General features: G+C 39.0%; 2 protein-coding genes across 2 annotated transcripts; both read left to right on the forward strand.

The window, feature by feature from the left end:
• Nucleotides 1-2,349: 2,349 nt before the first annotated feature.
• wnt8b (wingless-type MMTV integration site family, member 8b) lies at nucleotides 2,350-11,772 on the forward strand. The gene is made up of 6 exons (XM_008429503.3): nucleotides 2,350-2,988; nucleotides 4,302-4,335; nucleotides 5,188-5,326; nucleotides 8,025-8,150; nucleotides 8,243-8,385; nucleotides 10,721-11,772. Exons 1-6 carry the CDS (start codon nucleotides 2,918-2,920, stop codon nucleotides 11,288-11,290), a joined length of 1,083 nt encoding a protein of 360 aa, XP_008427725.1. The 5' UTR covers nucleotides 2,350-2,917; the 3' UTR covers nucleotides 11,291-11,772.
• Nucleotides 11,773-16,783: 5,011 nt separating this feature from the next.
• Nucleotides 16,784-26,527, forward strand: hif1an (hypoxia inducible factor 1 subunit alpha inhibitor). Its single transcript, XM_008429504.3, has 8 exons — nucleotides 16,784-17,246; nucleotides 21,651-21,901; nucleotides 22,323-22,471; nucleotides 23,139-23,284; nucleotides 23,377-23,483; nucleotides 24,426-24,489; nucleotides 24,578-24,688; nucleotides 24,993-26,527. Exons 1-8 carry the CDS (start codon nucleotides 17,067-17,069, stop codon nucleotides 25,047-25,049), a joined length of 1,065 nt encoding a protein of 354 aa, XP_008427726.1. The 5' UTR covers nucleotides 16,784-17,066; the 3' UTR covers nucleotides 25,050-26,527.
• Nucleotides 26,528-26,992: the final 465 nt, after the last annotated feature.

Below are 26,992 nucleotides of genomic sequence, written 5' to 3' on the forward strand. Positions count from 1 at the left end.
TCACCCTGACAGTGACATCAACCCCTCAGCTCATTGGCTGCTGAATGTCAGGCCACTCTTTTCATGCCATGCAATACCACTGACAATTCCCTCAGGCAGACAGTTTCAGAGGGATAGTGGTGAACTTGTGTAAGAAGGCTTGTCAGCTAATACCTGTCGATGTTTATCTTGGAGAGGACTCTAAATCACAGCAGAATCTGAACTGCAGTTTTACAATATAGCTGTAAAATAGAGTCCTGCTACTACCACTAAAAATAGTAAACTCAGGCCTTCGAGAAGGGCCTGAGTTTAAATTCTGGAGTAAGGCTTTTCTCCATGGAGTTTTTATCTTCTCCCTGTGCGTGCATGGGTTCTCTCTGAATCCTCCCACAGTACAAAAACGTGACTGTTACGTTAGTTGGTCTGCATAAATTGTACTTTGGTGCGAGTGTGTGCGTTGTTGTCTGTCCCGTGTGTCTCTGTGTTGCCCTGTGATTGACTGGCAACGTGTCCGGCATGTACCCTGCCTCTCGCCCAGTAACCTCTGGAAATAGGCACCAGCTCCCCTTACGACCCTGCAAGCACAAGCATGTTTAGATAATGGATGGATGGATGGATGGATGGATACACGATTATTATTGTTCCTTTCATCCATGTACCCTGCAGGGGTTTGAGCGAGGCTGGTGACTATCTCCTGTGGTCACCAGGATGGGTCATCTGTCCATCGCAGAGCAAATAAGAACAATTATAATCGAAGTCATGTTGTTAATAATTCTAATTATTTATTCAGTAGAGGGGGGAAAAAAAAAGATTTTTATTTTATTTTTGCCAAAATTACCAGTGGAAAAGTAAGTGGCATCCCTAAGAATTCACATAGAATAAGTGTGTTTTCTTAAATTATGTAGAATAGTCTGTAAACTTTCACTGGTAACATATGTCTTCTCTTTTTTCTGGAATAAAAATATGATGTGACACAGAGGCGTTTTGTTTAATCTAATCTTCAAAATGGAAAAGAGAAAAGATCAATAGTTCCTTCCCTAAACTTTGTCCTTATCCAAGGACAGTGAATTCAAAATTTTGAAACATCTGGATCTGTGACAAAGAAGACTATAGTGAGGATCCACATTTAATGAGAATCAAATCAAATATTCTTACTTGTTTGCTGTTTGTTTTCTTTTTTTTGTTCAATTATGTTAAAGTACTAATACGAGACTACACTCTGTAAGACAGAGAAATGAAAAATAATAAAAAATGAGACTTTACCCAAGAAAATAGATTTTTGGAAATCGCTTGTACTGATTTAATATTAAAGTGAAACTAATGTTGATTTTCAAGAGATAATTTGTTGGCTATTCTATCTGCTCACTATCTATTATGGTTCATCACCCCTTCAGATATTTGTATGCGTAAAAATTGAAAGAATGTGTGAAAACAATAATAATAACAACAATAAGAAAAACACATGAACCATCCGGAAACAAATTGGCCTATTGGTGTCTGCAAATAACACTTTAAAAATGGTTTATTGAACATCTTGTTTATTCGTTCTGCTGCATTGCCATGTTTTCCATAAACTTTGCACCTCAGTACACTCACCTTCCCTTTGAAGCACTGCCTTAGCATCTAAAACACATCTTCTGTGACTGTCAGGCAGCTGAGAGGATCTTTGACCTTTGACTATAATACACATTCCTAATACATGATGTCTTTTTGCCATTTGAGAAATTTGACAGATAACGTTTAGAAATTATTTATAAGGTTTTTTTTTCCATCAAAGACCGCAGAAGTCTTTCTTATTTTCTCTCATCTTGCTGATCGTCTCTTCTTAAACCTTAATCCATAAACATCACCTAGAAATCCCCCATCACCACCTTCCAAGTAACCTCTCCCCCCCTCTCTCTCTCTCTTTCTCTCTGTCTCTCTCTCTCTCTCTCTCTCTCTCTCTAATCCTAATTTGCACACAAGAAGTTTGCAAAAGGCCAGCCTGGGCCAAAAGGAAAGAGACCTGGGGGTCAGACGAGGTTATTGGGGAATAATCCTTCATCCAGTCAGGAAAGGATCGTCTGGATTAGTGATGGAAGTGGTTCCATATCTGATCATAGCTCGGACTTCGCTCTGTCTTACTTCACTTTTTTACGAGAGCGCTCAAAAGAGGCGCTTTAATACATTTGAATAAACTTTATTTTTAAAAAAACACTCTCAATATAGGTTTAATTACAAAAGAGTAACAATTTTATGTATTTGTCTTCTTTATAAACCGGTTGCTTGTCTCGTGGCAAGACGCAATAAGCCATCCGCTCAGGTGCTGTCTGACGCGTAAATATGCGGAAATACTCTTTTTTACTTTTTTTTTTTTTTTTACCCGTTTTCGGAAGTTTATTTCAAGAAATAAAATACCTTCTTACAAATTTGTGTGAGTAATAGCCCCTGAGTTTCGGGGCGATACGCCCTGATTTAATCACCTTTCCTAAACCTCAAATGACTTCCTAATTACAAATTTAGAGGCCTCATCATTTCCTTTTCGCTGTCTTCTACTAATCCCAGCAATCAGCTCTGCGATAGATAGCTTAAGTAAACTTTTTTTTTTTTTTTTTTTTCATGAGCAGAATTTCGCAGGGATCAGTGTTGCACTTTTCCTACAGGATTAAACTGATCTTCCTCTGCTGCTGAATGGAGGCAGGGGAGCCATCGTTGCCCGGCCCTGAAGGCCCAGGGTGCCCTTTTGATCATTTCAGTCTCTCCTCGGTGCAATACCTCTGATTGGCCAGGGAACTAAGAAGGGGGGAAAATCTTTAATTAAGCAGATAATCTCTTGTTGGGACGAGAGCGGCTCCATTTCAGAGCCCCCTCCTTGAATCCCGATAGCTCCTGGTGGAGTTCCGTGCGCTCAGTCTCCCGCATCCGTCGTTCTGTCCGCAGCTGCGCCTCACCTGTCAGGATGTTCGTCCACTGGGAGGTTTTCTTCTACGTTTTTATCCTATTGACTCACATGAGGTCGTACTGCTGCTGGTAAGTTTATTTTACAGTGTTATATTATTATGTCCCTCCCACCCCCCCTCATCCAAATATTCATTTCCATTTAGTGAACTGGAGACATATATGGGTTTTGGATGCCAAAATGACGGAAATTAGATAAAATCATCGATTTATTTAACACGTTTCAATTTTTCAATGGAGCAAGTCCCATAAAGACCATATTTGCAGGTAAATACTAAAACTAAACACATTGTTTTGGAGGTTGCCAGATTGTAGAATACTGCTTCATGGTTGCATGAAGAAAAAAACTACAGAGGTCTATGAATACTACATAGTTTGTCTACTTTGTGGTTTTTCAGAAACATTATGAACGAAAATATAATGATGTAATATTGGTTGATCTAGACAAATAAATATTAAGAAGCATATTTTGATTGATACCTTACATCTGCGATTGCTAATAATTGAGTCCAGGTTGAATAATTTTAGGTCCTGTGCTTTTTGCACTTGCCTCAATCTAATTTGGCCTTAATGCCAAGAATGCATGACTCCTTTTCATTAGATTTCACAAATAGAATACAAGTTTCAAACTGATTTTGTGACCTCAAAATCCCTGAAAGAATCTCTGCTCGGTGTTGAGTAATCAGTCTAAGGTCTGACCAGTAAAAGTACTGAAGACAGAAATAAAATGCAGTCCAGGCTCCTTAAAGAAATGTAAAAAATATTCACTTAGTTTCACACAGAATCATAAGCTGCTCACATACCAGCTGCAGTGATATTAAGCAACAAGTCAATTAAATAGAGGCACAAATGAAAACTTTCACCTTTTCCATTTAAATTTTTTTTACCTCTTGGCGACTCAAGCTTGTGCTGCGCTGAGCGGAAAGCCATGTCAGCTTCCTGGAACTTCAAATGTTGGTGAAGTTTTCACCTTTGCAGTTGTTGACCCTCAATATGCACCGTAGGATTTGATGAAGTTGTTCCAGAAACAGTTTGGATTTCGGAAAGTTATATCACCCACATCAAAGTTTCTTCTGTTGTTAGAGTTGCTTTCTATGTAGCTGATTCTGGTTATTTTAATTACATATAAATTATATGTGAACATATGTAAGGATATATTCTTCATTATTGTAGTAAAAATTGTAATTAAATCGAAACGTCGCCTTTCTCTAAGCGCTTCCTAGAATCATCTGAGTTCATTGCCCGGTGCTGTTCACCAAGATTTGGATGCCCACATGGTGTCACAGTTTCACGTGTCCTGAAACACACTAATGAGAGATGCTAGTGGAGGATTTTGCGGTGGACACTGGGCTTTCCCGACTGAAATAAGCTGTCTCCTTTTCCAGGTCAGTGAATAATTTCCTGATGACCGGACCCAAGGTAAGCCTGGCTTCTTTTGATCTTCCCCTCCTCTTTTTTTCTCTGGAGAAAGAGGGAGTTAAACCTTGCTCCTTGTATGTTGACAATCTCTAGCTACCTGTCTGTTTGCAACAAAAGCTCCAAATCAGTGATATTCTAGGCCTTTTGTGATTTTTTTTTTCGTCCCCTCTTGGTACACTTGACCTTATTCAGAAGCGCTGTGTATGTCCGAGGGTTGAGTGTGTTAAGAAGCGAGGGCAGGCAGTGCTGTTGTGGGTGGTCATCATTAGCGAGCCGGATCCCTGTGAAAGAGGTGGTACTCCATCTCCCTGAAGGCCACTTGAGACATATTAGTTATATTATCATTCATGCAGTCTGAACAGGCTCTGGAGCAGCAGGCGAAAGCCAAGCACAGAGTGCAGGGCTCTGATAAAACTCATCAGATCATAGTAGAAAGATTTTTGTGTTGTTTTTTCTCTCTTTCTCTTTTAGTTTTATTCTTTATTCTATAAGAAATTTTCTGAAGGCAAGGGTATTGCTTATAGTTTTGTCTTCATAACTTGTGACTTAGCTTAAATATTTGATCCAAGATCTGATTTGAACTGCTAATTATTTTTCTCTAAGGCAAAAGAATGAAAATGTGAAACCTATCTGAACTCATTAAAATTGCAAATCTAATTGTACTATGCTGAATATGACGTATGATCCAAAAGCAGAAAGCCATAAAGTAATTCCTCCTTTAGGAGAGCACTTCTGTTCTTCACAAGCATTAAGTTTATCAGGTTCCTTAAAACCGCTCCATTGGGGGATTTTTCTGCATCATTTACTTGTGCTGTTATTATTTGGGTGCAATATGTCATGTCTGTGCTGCAGGCCTACCTGATCTACTCGAGCAGCGTGGCAGCAGGGGCTCAGAGTGGCATTGAGGAATGCAAATACCAGTTCGCATGGGACCGCTGGAACTGCCCTGAGAGAGCTCTGCAGCTGTCCACACATAGCAGCCTGCGCAGCGGTGAGTGCCCACAGACACTTTGGAAACTTTTAAGACCAGCTCCAATGTCTCTGTGGAGCAAGGAAAATGGTATGACTGTATTAGTTTTTTTTATGATTCTATGGTTTGGTTGTTGTATTTTCTGTTGTTAAATAAAAAAAAGATTCTTTGTCAAAATATATGTTTTAGTCTATGAGATCGATTTATTGAGAATTTGAAAAACACATAGTTTCTGATTCTGAACACCATCACAGACACATGTTGTAGTCCTGAACAGATTGTAGAAAGGTTACCAACAGTAGAATTGCACCAAATACCCAAAGTTGTAATAAATATTAACAATACAAGGTTTCAATTTAGTTATTTTTTATTTTTTTTGGAAAACCTTTAAGAGAAAATAATATTTTAAAGACATAAAACCTTTAAATATGGAAAGTCTGAAACCTCCATCTGAATCGGATTTTTCGTGTTTTTTTATAGTTAGCAGAAAACGCCTCTAAAAACAGGAAGTAAGTTCTGTACATGAAGGATTAGCCTACATGTCATCTAGATCCAATGTCCAATATTTTCCTGAAATATGTTGAATGTGCGAGAGACAATGTAAAAGGATGGAGTGAGCACTTATAACACAAAGATCTTGCATACAGGAAATGTGGCGAAGCTAAGACAGCTAGCTTGAGCAGTGAGTAAACCAGACCACTGACAACAATTGTTAAAAGGATAAGGTTTATCAAGAAAATAAATCATTTGCTTTACAGCTGTTTTTACGTTTTATGTAACTTACGTCATTACAAAACACCTGCTGATGTGCCCAGATCACATTAAAACAATAGCTGCTGTTGTCTAGCTTAGCTGCTTAGCTACATCTATATTTTTTCTCCACATCTGAGATAGGTGAACAAGAGTGCTTGACTGCAGTCTAATTTAATGCCAGTATTTCAACATTTCTTTTGCCCATCATGTGTAGCATTATACTGAAGTCTTTTTGGGTCCAAACAGCTTGTTGTTGTAGTAAAACTAACTGTAGACAGATCTACTGAGTTTGAGTGACTTACGTTCTTATCAATCAATCAATCAATCAATCAATCAATCAATCAATCAATCAATCAATCAATCAATCAATCAATCAATCAATCAATCAATCAATCAATCAATCAATCAATCAATCAATCAATCAAATTTTATTTGTATAGCACATTTCAGCAGCAAGGCATTTCAAAGTGCTTTACATAATTAAAATAAAAACAGCATGTGACATTGAATAAACAGTTAGAAAGACAGATAATTATTTTTTTAAAGAAAAATAAAAAAGGTTAAAAAAGATAAAAACATTAAAACCCGCACCCCTTGTAGGACTTCAGTTAACGTCTCACACCTCAGAGTTTTAGTTAAAACGCCATTTAACAAGGATTCTCACACCTCAGAGTTTTAGTTAAAACGCCATTTAACAAGGCTTCTCACACCTCAGAGTTTTAGTTAAGATGTCACCTTTGACATCTTAGTTCTTAGAATAGCATTGGGATAGTTTTATTACTGTAGCTCAACCCTCCAGAATAAAACATGGTTTGATTATGTGGTGACAAACTAAGATTCCCAGCATGGTCGGACCGAAGTTGAATCGTTGATGTGTGTTCATGTGACCGAGCCGAACTCTTGTGAAACCCCTTCAGCTACAGTGTGGTACTTTATCATATGGGTGTTTTACCCCTGTACAATAAACACAGTGATCATGGCAGAGAAGGATCGACTATTGCGAGTTCACAGGTTCAGATGAGGAGGAAATAATGATTGACTTGCTACAACGTCTTTGCAGCAAGTCAGTTGTTTGTCTGCTGTATTGGACCAGAACCGAGCAAGAAGTTTCGCATGGAGAGGGTGGGGAAAGGTTCGCCAGAAGTGTTGTAGCAAGAAGTGGCAGATGAGGTGGCTGAGAACAAAACAATACGATCTTTGTCATGCAACAATGCCAGTGAGAACCAAACTCGCCAGTTCGGTAATCTGATGACAACGTTGTTAGTGGAGTTTGTATGCTTGGGTAAGAGAAAAACAATGCTGCTAGAGCAGAAATTATATTTATCAGAATGTTTGTGTGTCAAATGACTATTTTTGTCAGACGCAGTAATTCTTCACAGTGATTACTTATAGTCTCACCGTAGAATAATTTCCAAATCTCAGTAAAGGTTCCCTGTTTTCTAGGTATCTTTCTAAGGACAGATTTCTACTCATTGCTTTCTCAAGATATAAGGCTTCACTTTTCGACCTCACATTAGAACTGGACACTCAGTTATGACTATTAAATGTGGGCATTGTGTTCTGCAGTAATTCCCAGGTTTGAAATCCCAAACCTGGGCATTGTCCTTCTTAGGCTACTCTTGACTGTATTCTTGTGTTTCTCAATTCTAATTGACATCAAATAACAGTATATTTTTCATCAATAGTAAATTATAAACAGGATGTAAGACAAAGCTTAAGGAAATCCTTTTGACTTTAGTTCACCTCTCTTTCACATTTTGTGACTTATAAATAACACATAGCAGCTACAGCAACTAAAATCTAACATAATTTCAATCACTTTTTGCTTAGTCACTACAAGAATGGCTGAAAAATTTGAATAATCACATAACATAAACTATATGATTTCTGACAAATGAAATATGTGGCAGAAATGCCATTGATGACACTGTAGGAGACAATTTTCAAAGAGCTTTTCTGCTGACAGCAAATCGAGAGACTGCATTCGTCCATGCCATCAGCTCTGCTGGGGTTATGTACACCCTGACCAGAAACTGCAGTCTTGGAGACTTTGACAACTGTGGCTGTGATGACAGCAGGAACGGACAAAGAGGTCAGAGACTGATAAACGCATTAGCTTGAAGAAGATTTGTGCGACTTAAACTAACAGTGATTGATATTGGTAATTTTTTTTTTTCTCCTCAGGAGGTCATGGCTGGCTCTGGGGCGGATGCAGCGATAACGTCGGCTTTGGCGAGGCCATCTCCAAACAGTTTGTGGACGCGTTGGAGACTGGACAGGATGCTCGGGCCGCCATGAATCTTCACAATAACGAAGCTGGGCGGAAGGTAGACCTCCATATTCACTCCATCAGTTTAAAAATGAAGGATGTGCCCACAACTGGGATGCTGAGTGAGCCTTAATCCGAACCAGGTTGTAAACTGCGTGGTAACCTGTTTGAAATTTTGCGGATCTCTTATGGCACTCCAACAGCACGCAAAGTGTAAAGCGTCCTTTGAATCATTTTTTTTTTCATCCCTTCTCAGTGTTACACTGAGTGTGCCACCCAAGCATCCCTTTCAGATCTCTATAAGTGAGGTGCCACTCGTCCCCAATAATAACAGTGTGTTCGCTGTACCAGATGGGCCTATTTACCAGTGCTGAATGCACTTTATGACAATACCTCAGCTCAAGAATCTCAGGATGGCTGGTGGAAGCTTAATTGGAGATCCTGTGGAGCCAGACATTGCAAAGCATTCTGTATTATCCCACTTCCTTAAAATAAGTGTTTTAGTTTTTATTCTTGCAATAAGGATCCCACATTTATGTTGGTCTTTGTCTGGCCCCGAGGGAGCCTGAGGGGACCACAGGCGTGCAGCTGAAGTGCTCTTTGTTTATGGTGCCTTTGCTCCCCCCTGTCGGGCCCTGGGATCCTTATGGCACCTGGAGCATCATTGTAACAGAAAAAAATGGGGACAGAAAGAGAGAAAAAAACTCCCTTTTTTTTATTTCTCAACTCAATGGGTCTCTCCGCTGGGTCCCCACTCACGGGAAAACATGTTGACAAGGAACATGCTAAATAAATAGTCCTATTTATTCTAGGGGGGACAATGGGACTCGATGTGAAACTTTGATTCAGCCTCACCTCGGTGTAGAGTTCATCGCCTCTGCATGAAAAGAAAGCGCCCTTCCTTTTTAGCAGACATCTGTTTTGTGTCGGGTAAAGTCAGGAGACACAGAGGATGACAAAGACACTTAGTTCATAAAGCTTTCACTCATGTCGGAATCTTTAACAATACAGTTTAGTTAATTTGATAAGACATCAATCAACAGACTCGAGCAATTCCAGACTCACTTGTATGCTTTACCTTCGACCGCATGCAGACGTCACACCGAGGTATGAATCTGTACAGTACCTTCCAAAATGATTAGAATTTTGTGTGACATTTTTCATTGAAAAATAATGAAAAATGATTTTCAAAAAACAAAAATCTGAAAAAAATGTGTTATTAATTTGTATTCACTCCCTCTGAGCCAATAGTTTGTAGAAACAACTTCCTCCTCAATTATGGCTTCAAGTCTTTTAGGGAATATATGTACACTGAAACTCTTGCCCATTCTGCTTTCGAAAAAATCTTAATATTAAGCACGTTGGACTGACAGCATCTGTGAACATCAGCTTACAAGACTTGGATTTTGAGCTGGACTTGAACTGGACCGCTGCAGCACACGAATATGCTTTGATTCAAACCAGTTAATCTCCTTATGGCTTTTTTTCAACAATGTCTTTTTTTTCTTTATCCATAGAACAACTAATAGTTGCACTGTAAAAGGGTTTTCCCCCACCTGACCTTCAGATCTCTACTCCTTACCCACTCTGTCAGTTTAGTTGGAGGCTCAGTTCTGCCATAATGTTTTCATTTTTAGAAACATTATAGCCGTGGATTGAACACTGGGATAACAGTGACATATCCCACGCTTTGTGTGTTGTTCCATAACATAACACCTCTTTAAACTTCTCCACAGCCTGTCTGCTGTGTGTTCACTGAGGTTCAAAACTTCTGTAGCCTTAACGGTACAGTCATATCTTGACAGAGATTAAATTGCACACAAGTGGACTGTAGTCACTAATTACATGACTTCTCCAGGTGTTTAGTTGCACTGAATTTTGTTTAAAAGTATCCAATTAATGTTAAATGATTGATACTTCATTTTTACTTGAAAAATATATTAAAAGTATGCATTCTTGTCCCATCGTTTCACTTTATGCACTAGTTAGTGTTGGTCTATCACAGTGAATTTTAATAAAATATTTGGAATTTTATGGTTATGAAATAGTAAAATGTGAAAAGGTTCAAAGGGCAGGAATACTTTTACAAGCTGCTTGACCTTTATAAAAAGAATCACATGTAAATCCTTGTTACATGTGAGACACTGTTACTCATAAAGTTAGAATAAATCAGCATATCTCACGACATGAAAGGATTGCGACGATTTGATTTATTCTGGAAGAAAGTGTATATCTTCTTAATTTTCATGTAAGGTTCTTCTGAACATCTCACAAACCTCAATAAAAATAAGTTTTTAACAAAATGATTTCATCTTTATGGGGAAGTGTCTTGTGTGAAAGTGAACCTGAGGTGCATCCTCCTGAGGTTAATGTTTTCTTGACGCTGTTTACAGGCTGTGAAGGGGACCATGCAGAAGACGTGCAAGTGCCATGGTGTTTCAGGAAGCTGCACCACTCAGACCTGCTGGCTGCAGCTGCCGGAGTTCAGGGAAGTGGGGAACTACTTGAAGGAGAAGTACCACCGGGCCCTGAAGGTGGATCTCCTCCGGGGAGCAGGAAACAGCGCGGCCAGCCGCGGCGCCATTGCAGAGACCTTCAACTCCATCTCCCGCAAGGAGCTGGTCCACCTCGAAGACTCGCCTGACTACTGCCTGGAGAACCGCACCCTGGGCCTGCCCGGCACGGAAGGCCGTGAATGCCTGAAGAAAGGAAAGAACCTGAACAAGTGGGAGAAGCGGAGCTGCAAGAGGCTGTGCGGAGAGTGCGGGCTGGCTGTGGAAGAGCGCAAAGCCGAGATGGTGTCAAGCTGCAACTGCAAGTTCCATTGGTGCTGCACAGTGAAGTGCGAGCAGTGCAGAAAGACGGTGACCAAGTACTTTTGTGTGAAGAAGGGAAGTCAGAGGGGCAGGAATGAGAGCGCCGCCATCCGCCGAAAGAACCTGAGGCTGAGGAAAAAGCACTGAGCGTCCCTGTCACTCCTCCACATGCAGCCATGTTTTCCTGTTTCTGCAGCTCAACCAAACATCTGGACTCTGCAGATGACGTGTTCTGGGCAAAACCTTCACATTTTATCTTCACATTAAATATTTCTCACAAATGAGCACAGAGTCTCATGACAAAACAGGCAACTTTGTAGATTTTTTTTTTTAGCATAAATGTATTTAAGATATATTTTTATATTTTTTACCACATTTTGAAAAGTGACATGGCATTGAAACGGTTCTCACTGACATTAAAATTCGTCACATTATTTATTCTTGTACTTATACAAAAAACATTTGATAGATAATCTGGTGCAACACTTGTTCTTAAATTTCTCGCAGTAATCTGTTTTTTATTTTTGCGAGAATGCTCGCTGCGGTTTTAGTTTGTATTTCTGTTTCCCCACCATCATCTGGCTCACCCCTACTTTGATGTATAACTGTACATAAAATGAAGCACTTTGTACTGTATATTGTTAATTTATTGCACAACATTTTTTTTCTAGTTTTGCTTTAGTGTCCTTTTTTCATTCTCTCTCCATTAAAATGTAATGAAAGAATAATAAATCCTTTAATCGTGCATATAATTCAGGCTGAAGAAAGTGCTCATCCTTCTTTAACATACTCTTTGTGACATGAATACTTCATGGTTCGGAGCAAACAGACCCACTTTTTCACTCTGCTTCCACTGTGGTGGACCAAAGAGAAAAGAAAGCCGTCGAGCGAACTCTCCTTCATTCACGCCTTTCTCAATTACACCCCAACAAATACCTCCCGTTCTCTCCTTCATCATGGTAATCCTCGCTGAGCGCTTGGAAGTTTCTTCACTGTTTAATACTAGTTTAATTAACTTTGTCCAGACAGAGCAGGGTCGTGGGGGAGGAGGGCATGAAGCAAGTTGCCCCTAAAAAAAATAATTCTGCCTCTAATTTTGTATGCTAATCTCCTTTTTCACGCTGCGCCTCCTCAGGAGTTGGGGGGGGGGAGAAATGTTGGGAAAACTTTGGGTCTGCCTGTGCAAAGGCTTCCTGTGGCTGTTTTCTTTCTGGGCCCACCTATTTGGATCCTTTCACTCCTCTAGGGCCTTCCTTTGCTCAATTTAACAATGAATGCAGAGCTAATCAGCTCTCTCGGAAATGCACCACTGTCGAAGAAGGTAATCCCTTCTTCTGTCCTCTCAATGGGCCGTCGCCTCCTAAAGAACTTTGGGAAAAGGCTTTGCACAGATTCACACTGTTCCCTCAAAAGAAGTTAGTTCAAGTATTGTGCCCAAACAAGTGAGTTTTATAAACACATGCTTGCCAGGACACTCACCCCACCTGTGAGTAAGAAGTGCCAGCCCAGGCAGACCTGCACATGGCAGCCAAAGCTGAGACCCTTCAGATAAGAAGGGGGCATGAAAGGGGAGATTAGAGATCCCATTGAGAGGAGGGCGTTCATTTCTGCACCTTCCTCCTTTTACACAACCAAGTGTCAAGGAAACACCTTGTTGACATCTTATTTACCAAATAATGATCATAATTGGAACTCGTCTTTCCTCTGATGACCCCTGTGGGCCGGTTGGATTGCTCTGCCAGGGAAACAACAAAGGAACCATGTAGAACGTCAAAAAAAAAACACTGTTGTGTAAGGGAGGACAGCAAAGGAGCCAAAACATCTTTCAGTGCCACAAAAAGCAATGTGCAAATAACACTAGGCCAGACATTTTAGATCAAACCTATCAAAGTTTTTGTAAGCTTGTGTCTATAAAACACAACACTTTTACAGATTCATGTAAAGAGAACAACTGTGTTAGTTAGTGGCAGATTGCTGTTGACAAAAGGTCAAGTTATGAGTAGACAAGATATCAGCTCATGCTTAATAAACTTTGAAATACCTTCAGAAAACCTAAGGAATGTATAAAACATGATCTTGCTTAAACATTCCAACAAAGCCTGCTTCATGGGAAGTGAAATATATATATATATATATATATATATATATATATATATATATATATATATATATATATATATATATATATATATATATATATATATATATAGGCTTCTGAAAAATGAATATTAATATCACCTGTCAGTGCTGAAAACATTTGTTGACTTTTATCTGAGATGAAAAGGGGGCCATAATCCCACCATTACAAGTACTATACACTAGCCACAAGTCTTTCTTTTCTAGTTTCTTTAAAGCTTTCTTCTCAGTTTTGTGTGGTAAACAAGTTGGATGAACATGTGAAATGGCACACAACACCATTCATGACTCAAACGCACAATCTACCCCCACGCAGAGAGTGACACGACCTCTGACCGTGGGGCCAAAACTTCCGTCTACCAGGCCGACTCTGCCATGTCCAATCTGTGATGACACGTTAGTGCAAGGTGATGGGAGGAGAGGTGACAAAACCAGAGGAACGCCGGGAATTCAGGCGGATGAGTGTGCTAACAGGTTTGAGTTGCAATTTTAGCTTAACATGCAAAGAAATAACAGATGTTAGGTTATTGTTCTACATAGTTCAGGATATCTTGGTGACACTATAAAATAGCAAATGTTTGGTTTCATCTCTATGAATATTCCTTTAAAATGTAAAGTTACACTAAAAAAGACAGAACTTTGTATCTGGAACTTGTATCTTTCAGCTAACGGGTGATATTTTGTGTGCTTGAAGCTGGGAAAAAGACTCATAATCCCTCTCAGAATCCTTGACTAATGGGATTTTTGACTTGGAGGTTTTAGACCCACAACACCTAAAGGGGGCGAGGGTCAGAGTGAATGTGAGAGAAAGCAGATGAGTACAGATGAAAAGGCACCTGAACAACAAGCAACAAGCTACAAAATTCTGAAAAAGTTGGGTGTCACTTCTATTTTTCTGTTTATGTGACTTTGTCAAATTCCATCATTAATAATGAAAAGCGTTTGGTTTTCATCAGTTGCATAATGACTCTATGGAGCAGGGGTGTCCAAAGTCGGTCCTCGGGGTCCGGCATCCTGCATGTTTTAGTTCTCTCCCTGGTTTAATGCACCTGGATCAAAGATGGCTCGTTAGAAGGCCTAAGACGGACATTGACAAGCTGAAAAGGTTGTTACAACCACCAGGGAGAGAACTAAAACGTGCAGGATGCCGGCCCTCGAGGACCGACTTTGGACCCCTGCGTATGGAGCATTCAGTGGCTCTCGAAGAGATGCTGTTTCGGCAGATGGAAAAGGGACGGCAGAGGTACGTAGGTGTATTGGAATCTGCAGAAACGAGATCTAAGCTCTTTGAGGCTCGCTGGGGAGTCCTACCACCTAGTTACTGGTATCTCCAAAGAATGGGGGCGAGAGGTGAGGGTGAAGGGGATCAGCTCTGCTCAGGTCAGTTCACTGATCTGCACAGGAAACACCGGGCATGGGAACCCAACAGGGAGCCTCACCCGGTGCCTGCAATTTAAATCTGAGCCTAAGTCCTTATTTAAGAGAAAACACACATGACCTGACAGGAAATGCTGCTGAATCACCAAACTGAAATGGGGTGATGCTTATTCCATCCCCTAAAGATCAAAACTGCAAAATGGCAATGATCATTTTGACTGACGTGAAGCGTCACGTCTACATCAAAGCCAGGGTGATATTTAAAGCAAGTCTTTGTCAGTTATCAGTGCACAGGAGCAAGGTACAGAGCGTACTCCTCTGTGACCACATGTACAGTGATTTAACAGCAATGCCAGGGCTGTGATGACCACGAGTAAATATTAGTTCAGGATTTCAAAGGTGTTTGCTTAGTTTTTGTTATCCAAACATTTTCATCCAGAAATAGACGAGCCGGGTTGCAACCTACCATTCAAAATGATTAGGACAAGATAACGCGCTGTCTCATGTGATGCAACGCCATAATTTTATTACCTCCTGTACTGCTGGATCAATTAAAATGAGTGTAGGCCGGCTTGTGCTCCTGCAAAATTGTCAAGGTAAAATATTGGTTTTTATCCTTAAGAGTTTCAAAACTTTATTTTATAAAGTAAACTATACTTGATTATCTTTTGAACCACTTTGAACCTCATTTTTCTGGAGCTCATAAGATGTCACTGCTATTTGCATGTTGTGAGATTTGACTGAGATCTCCTGCTTTTGTTACAGTTCTCTCGGTTTGTGTTCCCTGTCTTCTTCACACTGCTGCTTGTGCTATGGACTTCAGTGAGATTTTAGGCAAAGCAAGTTGTGCTTTACATGATGGAAATGTGAAATACAAACAAGCGAGAAGCACTACATTGCAGTGATTGAAAGCAGTGTAAAGTTGGAATACTGACTACAAGTAATGTTCCAGTCAGTAATTGAAGGTAACGCTAAGCAAATTGGTTTACACCAATGCAACTTGGTACAAAATTTTGATTGGAAAATTATACTTTTTTTCCCCAAATAAAAGCACCGAAATGTGTGAGAATATTTTTTTATTCCACCCATTTTATTCTTATACCTGTAGGAGCTACAAAGATCTACAGCCCAGATGAGGAAATCTATTAACACAACCATTGCAGAGCAAAACCACAAATATTGTGACCTATATTGAAGAAATTCATTGTTGAAGGAAAGCCTTTAGAAGCCGTGTTTGTAGCTTGGCACAAGTCATTCAGAGGACACACTGGGAGTCATAGGAAGAGTTCAGCTTCCTTTACATGAAAAACAAAAGGTGTAGGGGAAGCACACACTTTACATCACACTGGCATGAACACACAATCCCTACAATACAATTTAAGATTTTCTTCATAGGAAAACTGACCAGAGTTTAAAGAAAGATGAAAAGGTTAAATGGAACAAAATGCTTTTGTTACAAAAGTACTTTGTAAGTAGTATCCAGACTTTCCCAAAATTAAAACCTTAATTTTAGGTTGTCATGTTTTTTTTCAAAATTGATATGTACATATAGTTTATTTATACCATTAAAGAGATTTTTTTCTTGATTGTTCTGCTTACATGCATGCTCGGGACACAGTTTTACTGTCAAAGTTTTTCAGATTTAAAACAGTAAAACTTCACAGTCCTTTTAACCTAATGCCATTTATATTAAATATAAATATTCACTGATATATTCTATATCTTAAACTGAAAAGAAATCTTTAGCTAACCAGCACAATTTAATACTGTACATTGCAATATTAAATTGTGATCTTGCGGTAACTAAGGAAAAACAGAGATATTGCTCCCTCTTGTGGCAATAACATGCTTTTGCAATATGATCTATACCCAGAAAGCTTTTAGGAATAAAAAAAAAGGTTTCGTTTCTAGGTAATTGAAAGCCAGAAAATACAGAGTAAAGCAAGTACCATTTTAAAAATATACACTATTTGAGTGTTTTCTTTTTTTGACAGAATAACTCAAATAAATTTACTTTCCATAGTATAATTCATTCGGATGAACTTGAAAATGTTTTGCACCAGTTTACCCCGGACGCTAGGTGTCGCTGTATAATATTATGTGCCCGAATTAATCAAAACGGCTTCCTGCGTATTTTGCAGCCCGTGTAGTTTTGTTTGCTCCCTCCTGTCACCACAGCGTGTAAACATTCATACACGAAACAGATCCGTGGTGAAACGCTACTACTGGGCGGCAGGAGCCCTCTTATTTTATTTTATTCATCAATAAACCTGAGCAGGGAGTGAGGCTGCCCAGGTAGTTCCGCTGTATATTTATATGAATGTAAAAAAAGGAAAGGAGAAGCTGGTGGACGCTTTCATTGTGAGGTGGACCGAGGTACGGCAGCTAAAGCGGGGCTCGCTGAACCACCATGGCAGCGGCGACTGTTGTGGAGGCCGATGCGGCGACAAGCGACGACGGAGCGGCTTTCTCCGACGTGCACAGCCGGGAATGGGATGAGTCCCAGCTCCGAAAATACTCGTTCCCAACCAAGCCCATTCCCCGGCTGTCTTACACGGATCCCAGAGCAGAGATGCTTATAAACAACGAGGTAACGCAGCTGCAGGGTTAGGTTACTGGAACTTTATATACAAATCTTCTTTTCATTAGAGTTTAAAGAATCGTCGAACATTTAATATTGAAAAATGCAAACGTGAACTTGAAAAATAAGTCCGACTGTTTGGCTCAAAAAAAAAAAAAAAAAGTATAAACACGAACACCGAGGTTAATAATAGCGAAAGTAATCTATCGAAGAGCATGAGAAGTATTTTATTTCCTTTTTTGATACACACTGTTTCTATTTTGTCTCGGATTACTTTTTATTTTTCTGGTGTGGTTAATTATATATAATAAAAGAAAGCTAAGAGAGGAAAAAGGCCACAATTTTCCAGACTAATTCATAATACAGTTTTCTAAAAACAAATTGAAATGGTCTTTTTAAAAAAAAAAAAAAAAAAATCTACATTTAGATGACCTTTTATGTGTTATTTGACTCTTTACATCTTGGGTTTATTATTTCAGAGGTCTGTACTATTATTTTTTGTTCAGAGACTGAAAAAGGACATTTTATTACTTTTTTGTCTCAACCTCTTAAGGTCAACAGTTTCAACTGCACCGGGAGTACTTTAACAATGGACCTGGTTATTAATGCTAAACAATATATTAAAGTAATGGTTTTAAATGTTTTACAAACAGAATATAAACCATACATAATCTGTAATGGAAGACGGTGGTCTCCAAAGCTTCAGACATAACTAAAACATTTATTCATTCATATAAGTCTAACATGAGATAAATATGAAAAAACCCCAGCATTTTTTAAATAAATATGAACTACATTCTGTGCTCTGTCCTTGTGTAACTGGCTTACAAAAAAATAAATCAGTAGTCAGGATTACAAGTCTTGTAAACTGTTATATTTATGGGTCAAAAGCTGAAATGTCTGCAAGGACTGACGTAAGATGTCCCACAAATTTTGATGTCATAAATATAGGTGGTGTAGATTTCAGTTAGGAGATTCAGTTAGTCAGAAGTATTGTTTTAGAATTTGGAGGACATACGGACGATAACACCCAAATTATGTGCAGAGGAGTTTTTTTTGTAAATGGTTTGCATTGTGGTGTGTGATTAGTATACAAACCTATTTTATTTCTCTTTTTGGTTGCCAATTTTCAGACTGGAGAAGTAAGAAATTGTTTGCAGTGAATAAGTCTAATTTTAAAGCAAGATGAAGTAGTACTTTTTCTTTTATTTCACTCAGACAAAACTGAAGCCCGTTGAGTATCTAGGTCAGCTAAATCCAGAGTATCGATCAGCGGCTTGAGTGCACCTGCTGACTCCAGTGTGGAGACGGTTGATGTTTAATCCTGAAGAGTTTACTTGGAACAACTAAAAACAGATCTGAGATTTTTTTTACTACTTTCCTTAGATCAAATAAACCAAAAGAGTCATGAGTAGCAAATGCAAATGCTTGCTCTTACTGATGGAAGTGTTAAAAATGAAATATTTCTATGTGGTATAATAAAATTTTACACAGTAACATAAGCTAAATGTTTTTTTATTGCATGCCATTTTATACTGTATTTTTGTCCTGTTTCTTTAAAATAATCCTGCTGTTTTAAAACAGCGTTGTGTTAACAGCTGAATGAGTTGGGTTTTTTTGTGCATGAGGGAAGCTGGTGACGCCGTTCTTTTAGCCAGCTGACTAGCAGTGCACAGTTGATGTGCACTGCTCTGAAATGCTGATTTCTCCCACTCATTAAAAGCACGTCAAACCTGTAAGAACGAAACAGGACATGCTTTGAACACAACAGACATCCTTCATATTACCGTTTGTTTTCATTGCCATTTGTTTTAACAGAAATAATTTACCTGGTAGGTGTGCCTGTTCAGGAGAGACAGCCTTTGTTTACATTTCCCTTTGGGTCTTTAATTATTCATGAATGTGCTGTTGTTTGAGTTTCAAATGAAATTTAGCCTATTTCACCCGTCTCCAAAAGGTTCCAGTGACTTATCTCTCATTTGTTTAAGCTGCCGGTCTTCTGGTCTTCCTGTGGTTTTAATGATTCAAAGCTGGGAGAATTCTGACACTCTGCTTTGATGCAGCATGATATAGCATAATGACTTCATAGTGCATTCCCTGCAAAGGACATTGTTCTCTTAGGATTTTAAAGAGAGAATATTACTTGATTAAAAATGAAGTGGCCCAGGTTCGTCACCCAAATATCCACAAACACCCTGGGCGTCCATGAGCTGTTTGCATTGTCCCAAGGTTTATGTGTTGCTTAATATTTCATCTTTTGTGTAATCCAAATACAGACAGAGATGCATGTTGTAACCTAGAGAATGACAGTAGAGCCGACATCTTCTCTCAAAGGAAGCAGGTTTTCTTTTCCTACCCTGCTTTATAATGGCTCTGTTACACAAACCTACTACAATGTTCATCTCCTGAGAACTATTTTACAAGAATAGCTTTAATCATTGTGTAAAAGTGAACTCCTTTCTAAATGACCTTCAAAAACTGGCTCAAGTGATGCAAATGCAACTTGAGCTGGTGCTGATTTAGCTGAATGTGAGCTTTTTCTGCGTTCTTCTGTTGCTGACAGATGTGTTAAACATTTGCCTTTAAATCTTTCCTGGTGGAGATAGTTTTCAGATGTTCATGCCCAAAACTTGGTAGTTTAAAAGGCAGCATGACTTAAAATATTTGTAGTAGATTAAATAACAGATGTTAGGTTTGATGAATGGATTTTAAAACTACAAATTAGTAACTCGTGTATTCATTCATTCAACTATTTACTTTCGTTAATAATTGAGACCAAGTTGATTATCAACTTGGGATGCGTAAAGAAGGCTTCTTTGAACACCAGGCTATTCTACATACATGTTGTACAGATGCATCACATTAAGGCTACGAGGCTCACCCCTCCGTCATTTAACCATCTAATTGGAACAAGACCGATAAGTCGCGAAACATAATCTTATACCACTGCAGCCAATAATATGCGGAAAAGCCAATCTCAACGCAGACCGGTTACGTTTAAACAGTCCTCCAACCACATCATCTCCTCGCAGCCGCGCAGAGTTCAGCGTCCTCCGATGAAAGTGAAACCGAGAGCCAGTGCAGGCAGCCGAGCAGCGGGAGCGCGCACAGCGGGCTACGTTCGGTTTGTCACGTAGGCCTGCGACGCGAGCTCCGGGTGTGTGCGGTCATGCGCGTGACTCAGGTGCACGTAAATCGCGAGATGTTATTTTAAATCAATTTACGCTTCCTTTGCATGATCAAAAACATGTACGTGACTGACTGTGTGAGATAGCTTTGCAGCTTTGACGATGACTATTCTCATTTTCTGTTCAGGATGCAAAACATCAGTTGCATCAGTTCTTATCAGATTATTGGGAAATTGACAACGACAAAAAAAAAAAAAAGGAGCAACACATGAAATGCTTTTGAATATTGGGTTTTTGCAATTCGAGTAATTTACGAGATGATGTTCACTGTATTTTACATGCAACATGCCCTTTATGTAGGGTTTCCTTGCTGCTGTTTTGAATTAAAAACGTGTGCCAGGCAGGTACATTAGAGTTGCAATCACTTGTCCTGGGAGAGCACCATACAAGCTTACAGGTGCTACAGCAGAGTATATATAGCATTTTAAAAGCTAAAGTTCTGGGACGGTTCTTGCCCCTCAGCTTATTTTGAAACCTGGAAAAAGTTTTTGAGACCAAATATCAGAAGGAAATAATGTTCAGTTGTCCCCCAAAAGATAAACTTTTAACTGGTTTGAACTTTTAAATGATCTACCTTTTTTGGGGAAGCACTCTAAATATGATTAGAGCAGAAATGACAGCAAACACTGGTAGCTGACTGGAAGAGTTTTGATCTTACAAGTCAGTGTTTTTTCCCCATATTTTGTCTTATTCCATGCATTTTTGACATAATCACCGAGTAATAATGAAAATAAAGTGCACTAGTTATCACCTCCCACCCCCAACAAAAATACAATCACGTTTTCAAAAACGTCACTATCTGATAACGTCGTGATGCAGCATGTTGTCCTTCAATAGATTTACTGTAAGCAGGTTTATTTACTGTTAACAGTGTCTGCTTCAGATTCTTTCTCATATTCACATGATTAAAACGTATAACAAAATTAACATTAGAAGAGTTGCTATTTCTGCCATGGCTACACTGACAGCAGAAACATTTGAATGTTTCTGCTCACGTCAGTGTATTTTCTCCAGGTGTCACTACAATGTATCACCAGTATATAAATGCATGTCACCTTGAAGATATCAGGTTTTATTGGGCATCTTCAAGACTTAACCAGCTTTTAAATGTTTGAAAATAACTTCTGTGAAGTAAAGTATATTAGATCATCTTAGCATTGAGGTGTATAGCAACCACCAGGCTTTGTTGTAACATTTCAATAAAGTGTTCCTGATCTTCTTCCAGGAACCGGTGGTTTTAACGGACACCAACCTTGTATACCCAGCACTGAAGTGGGACATCCCATACCTCCTGGAGAACATTGGAAATGGAGACTTCTCCGTTTACAGTTCGGAAAACCACAAATTCCTCTACTACGATGAGAAGAAAATGTGCAACTTTATGGACTTTGTTCCCAAGTCTCGTCGAATGGAGATGAAATTTTCTGAGTTTGTGGACAGCATGCATAAAAGAGAAGAAGAGGGAGGAGAGGAGAGGTAGGTTGTCAGACGTGTGATGTGAGCAATGCACATTTCTGCTGTTTTAGCCTTCAAAAGTATTGAGGAAAAGATATGCCTGACAGAGTTGGTGACTTAGCAGTTATGTGACGAAGGCTTATTTCTGTAACCTGACTGATCTGGCAGCTCATACTCAGATCAGATACCAAAGAGACATTCGCTTTTAACTCGCTGACCCTTAAAGTAACTGTTACTTGGTATAATTTCCACTTATATTAATGCAATCCTCCCCTCCCCCCCAAACTGTTTGCGAACTGTAGGCAGTAACTTTTTTTTTTTTTCCAACTCTCGTTTGCACCACTTTTCATACCAGCAGGACCAGGGCTTGTTTTTCAGCCCTCTGCATGTGAAATGGCATGACTCATAATTAAAGCATGTCTCTTTCCTCATGTGTTTCAAGAGTCTATTTGCAGCAAACACTGAATGACACAGTAGGAAAGAAGATTGTTGTTGATTTTCTTGGTTTCAACTGGAACTGGATCAACAGACAGCAAGCCACGCTGAACTGGGGGCCGCTGACGTCCAACCTTCTGCTAGTTGGCATGGAGGGTGAGCCTCTCATTTCCTTCCTATAATCCATGAAACATGATAGCTTGAATGGCAGAATACTGGTATTGCAGAATACTGGTATATGCGCCCTGAAAGGACATGGTGTATTAAGGGTGTGTACTCATCGCCCTGAATACACTGTGTCTGTGAAACATGGTGGTGGCAGCATCATGTGCTTTTCTTCAGCCGGGACAGGGGAGTTGCCTAAATCTGAATGGAAAATGGATGAAGTTAAAAGTAGGGCAGTCCTGAACAAAACAAGTTAGACGTCCACCTTCCAAAGCATGATAGTGACCCAAAACATAAAGCCAGATCTAGATCAATTATTTGTCTCAGAAGAACTCAGTTCGGACCTAAATACAATCCGTGGTAAGGCTGGGAAAACTCATTTTTGCAAATTCTCTCCATCCAGTCTGACTGAGATGTGCAGAGCTGGTAGAGACAGTCACTCTACCAGCTCTGCAGCTCTTGCATGGTGAAGTGAAAGGTAGTTTTTATTTGTAAAAAAAAAAAAAAAAAGCATGTAAATAACATAACTAATTTTCCTTCAGCTTCTGCTCCATCACACAAGATGCCAAAAAACTTATCTATTTTACTGTTTTCCAGCCTCAGGTTTTCTGTTTTTTTTTTTTTTTCACATTACTGTATATGTTTATCATTTTCTCAGGCAATGTGACGCCGGCACATTATGACGAGCAGCAGAACTTCTTTGCACAGATAAAAGGCCATAAGAGATGCATCCTCTTCCCCCCAGACCAGTTTGAGTGTCTCTATTCTTACCCTGTCCATCACCCGTGTGACAGACAGAGCCAAGTAAGTTAAGCTGCTTAACGTGATTTAAGGTTTGGCTAATTTTGCTAATAGGCTTGTTCATATGTTTTTCACCAACTTTTCTTCTGATATAGGTTGATTTTGATAACCCTAACTATGAGAAGTTTCCAAATTTTAAAAACGTTGTTGGCTATGAAGCTGTTGTGGGACCTGGAGATGTTCTCTACATCCCTATGTATTGGTAAGATGTGCTTCCCCTTGATTTTTTCAATTCATTTTTAATACAATTTAGCAAAATTATCAGAATAGCAGGTTTTCTCCCTTCCATCATTTTTTTTAAACCTGTTGGTCTTTATACTTTTAACCATCAAAGAGTTCACACATCAGTTCACCTATTACTTTATCAACGGAATATGCAGCTCTAGATGAAAATAGCTTTCACTTTGATTGCCTCCTGTAATTAGAGTCTGCTGCTTCCCAGTGATGTTACCTGAAACTGTATTACACAACGTGGAAGCCATATATCAACTCTGTGGGGAAACACAGCTGAGCTCGCTAAGCACACACTAACCTCAGAAAGGCAGTGATTCTGCACCAGATGAGTGCGACGTTTCATTTAGCCTTTCTCAGGAAAACCAGATGTATTGCATTCCCACATAAACGAGATTTTAGGTGCACAGAAAACATTTCTGAGAATGTCGGGGTGGAGCACCCTTAGTGCAGTTGTCCTCCGAATGTGTGAACATATTGTCAACACTACCTTCAGGGTGCTGTTTTAGCAGGATTGTGCAAACGCCAGGCATTTCAAACACTGAGCTATTGTGCAAAGTGTTAAAGCTCGCCTGTCCTCTTGCAGTCCTGATTTGTCTCCTGTTGCTAAAAAAGAAAACTTTATTTTGGAAAAGTTGAAAGATTTTTCTTTAAAAAAATGGTTGAATATGTTCAGTTTTCAAATGATTTCAAATTAAATATTGTATAAAACCTTGGTAAGCAAATGATTCAAATGTTCCAGGATTTTCACGTTTTGCTGTTGATTAAAAGAAATTCCACATTTAAGCACACACTTGGATTGGTTTTGCAACCTGTGGTGCAAATTTCACTTTCAAATAAAAAAAAAAAAGAAAAAAGAAAAAGTGATGCGTTTCCAGATTTTAGTCAGTCGTGTTTTATCTTGCTTTTGAAGGTGGCACCACATCGAGTCATTGTTGAACGGCGGAGTGACCATCACGGTTAACTTCTGGTACAAAGTACGTATATTTGAATCATCACATTGCTGTCGCGTAATGCACAACTTCCCCACTTCACTTCTTTTGAACCCGTTTCTCTTTTATTTAGGGAGCTCCAACACCGAAGAAGATAGAGTACCCTCTGCGAGCTCATCAAAAAGTTGCCATCATGAGGAATATTGAGAAAATGCTTGGAGAAGCACTGGGAGATCCCCATGAGGTAAACGCTTACTTTTAACCCCGTCTTTACCGTCATCAAAAGAAGCTGCAGCTACCATCTGAGCTCTGTCTGCACCTGAATGTCACTTTGTCCGTTTCTAGAATATTTAAATAGGACCTATATTTAGGTCACTAGTTACATGGGAGTCCCTCAGGCACGCTGACCCTCCCGACAACCCAGTTACTGTGAATATTCATGGCTAACTTCATTTTTGTACCGTGGAACTGCCGTTTAGAACAGAGTTACATCACATGTAAGTCTATGATCGTCCTGCTGTGAAACCCTCTGTTTTCTCCCCCTGCAGGTCGGGCCGTTACTAAAAACAATGATCAAAGGACGATATGACCAGGGCCTCAGTTAGAGCTCCAGCGTTGCAACTGCTGAATGGACTGCTCCACAAACTGTTTGCATGTGAAGTGTGTGTGTGTGTGTGTGTTTATTTTTATTTTCAGTGTGCATTCTGTCATTAGGGCTAAGCCCCAGTGCATGGCCGAAATCAGCCATAATGAAATAACTGCATCGATCTCAGAACTCCGTTATCATAACAACTGCGCCGAGCAAAGGAAGAAAAATGAATTAAACCATTGGGATTTTCATCCAACTTGAAGATGCTTTTTTTTTTTTTTTGCCTGTGGATAGAAGAAATGAAGACGTATTTCCTTGAATCAGTGTTTCCTTAAGTCTTACAATTTCTGCTTTTGGCCTTAAGTTTTAATATTTGTATCTGCGAGGAAACATTGTTTAAGAGTACTTGTTGTTTAGATGAGGGGTAAAATATTACAGAGAACATATAAAGAGATACCTTATCTATAAGGAATAAACAGTTGCTGCTCAAGTACAATAGTAAGTTCTTATCACAAAACAACTTTAGAAATGAGTGTTCTACGATAATTTATCTACATTAGGTAATTTCGTACTGATGTGCAGTCATTTATTAGCAAGACTGGCCATGATTTCAAAATATCAAAATCAGTTGCTATATGATGATGATAAATGTATGGCTGTGAAGCAGAGGATGCAGCTGAAGGTATATGAATAGTTTTTATAAGTGCTTTTGGTTGTCTTTAATTTGCATCCAAGAAATCCAGTAAGAGGATTGCTGAAAATAAGTGTTGCAACTTTAGTTGCTAGTACTAGTTTCTCTTAAATTGTAATAAATTACACCAAGTTAAAAAGGTACAAATGATAATTATATTCTACCAGTTGACTGAACTAGTGAGACCAAGTGCTGGCATGAAGCTTAAAGCACCATCTAGTGGTCAGGTTTGAAATAGCTTGTTAAGATGTCCCTTTTTTTTTTAGAATAGGAAACTAGAAATAAAATCAGTAAGCAATATTTAGGCTCCATTATTGTAACCTCTTGAGTTATCAATGATCTGACATGCACTTGTTTTGACCTTTTTTTTTCTCAGCCTGTGTAAAGGTAAATGCTAATCAGCCTTTAACATGCTGTAAATGTCCCTAGTACAGGCCGATGCTAGAGTTTCTTTGCTTCAAACATTTCTGAGCAGTTTTTCGATGCTGCAGATCCGAGTGAAACAAGAAGCAGAATGTCGTGTGGCGTGCCAAACAAATTGAGCTTCATGTTCAGAAAGTTGGTGTTGACACAGATTTTCGTCCCGTTAACTGATGGCGTGCATACGCATATTTTACTAATTGCACTCAATTCAAATGGTTTCATGTGTAAAAATTTATCTGGGTGGGGGTTTTTTATGTGAATTGTTTACTGAATGCATTTGCCTTATGGCAAAAATAAGGAAGGTGATTTTGAACTTTTCTATATCATGGTGATTGTGTTTGCTTTCACTTTGGCATTAAAAGGTTTAAATGTGAAATTGATACTGTTTCCTTTTATGTCAAGTTTATTCAGTGAATCAGTTTTCAATATAAAGAACTTCTCTTTTGTAAGATTGAGGTGTTTTTTTTTGTTTGTTTATTCTTGGGGCCTTGTAATCAGACAAGGACTCAAGATCAGGAAATTAATCCTGAATTAGACCTGTCGCATAAGAAATGAAGTATCTTATAGTTTGTAAAAATAAGTTTTGGTGGTTTGTTTGGTATTTTAGATCCAGCTCAAGAACTGTTCCAATCAACCAAAGTGTAAAGTTGGCTCTAGGACAAACTGTTAGTAAAATGCTTCTTTGAACTTTTGAATAACTGCACCTTTAATCAGCGAGTCAAAAGTCAAATTACTGATTAGAAGAATTTCACAATTGTGGAACAAATTGTTAGAAACATGTTTCTTTAATACAAAACTGCATTTATTAAGCATTAATAGGTTTTTGTCATTTAGAAAATGGGAGG

Source organism: Poecilia reticulata, chromosome 15 (assembly GCF_904066995.2).
Source record: "Poecilia reticulata chromosome 15, P_reticulata-male-v2, whole genome shotgun sequence".
Lineage (NCBI taxonomy): Eukaryota > Metazoa > Chordata > Actinopteri > Cyprinodontiformes > Poeciliidae > Poecilia > Poecilia reticulata.

Coding starts and splice junctions, on each gene's coding strand:
- wnt8b (XM_008429503.3), top strand. CDS start 2,918: ATGTTCGTCCACTGGGAGGTTTTCTTCTACGTTTTTATCCTATTGACT. Junction 2,989..4,301: donor ATGAGGTCGTACTGCTGCTG/GTAAGTTTATTT, acceptor CTCCTTTTCCAG/GTCAGTGAATAATTTCCTGA. Junction 4,336..5,187: donor TCCTGATGACCGGACCCAAG/GTAAGCCTGGCT, acceptor TCTGTGCTGCAG/GCCTACCTGATCTACTCGAG.
- hif1an (XM_008429504.3), top strand. CDS start 17,067: ATGGCAGCGGCGACTGTTGTGGAGGCCGATGCGGCGACAAGCGACGAC. Junction 23,285..23,376: donor CGTGTGACAGACAGAGCCAA/GTAAGTTAAGCT, acceptor CTTCTGATATAG/GTTGATTTTGATAACCCTAA. Junction 24,490..24,577: donor CGGTTAACTTCTGGTACAAA/GTACGTATATTT, acceptor TCTTTTATTTAG/GGAGCTCCAACACCGAAGAA.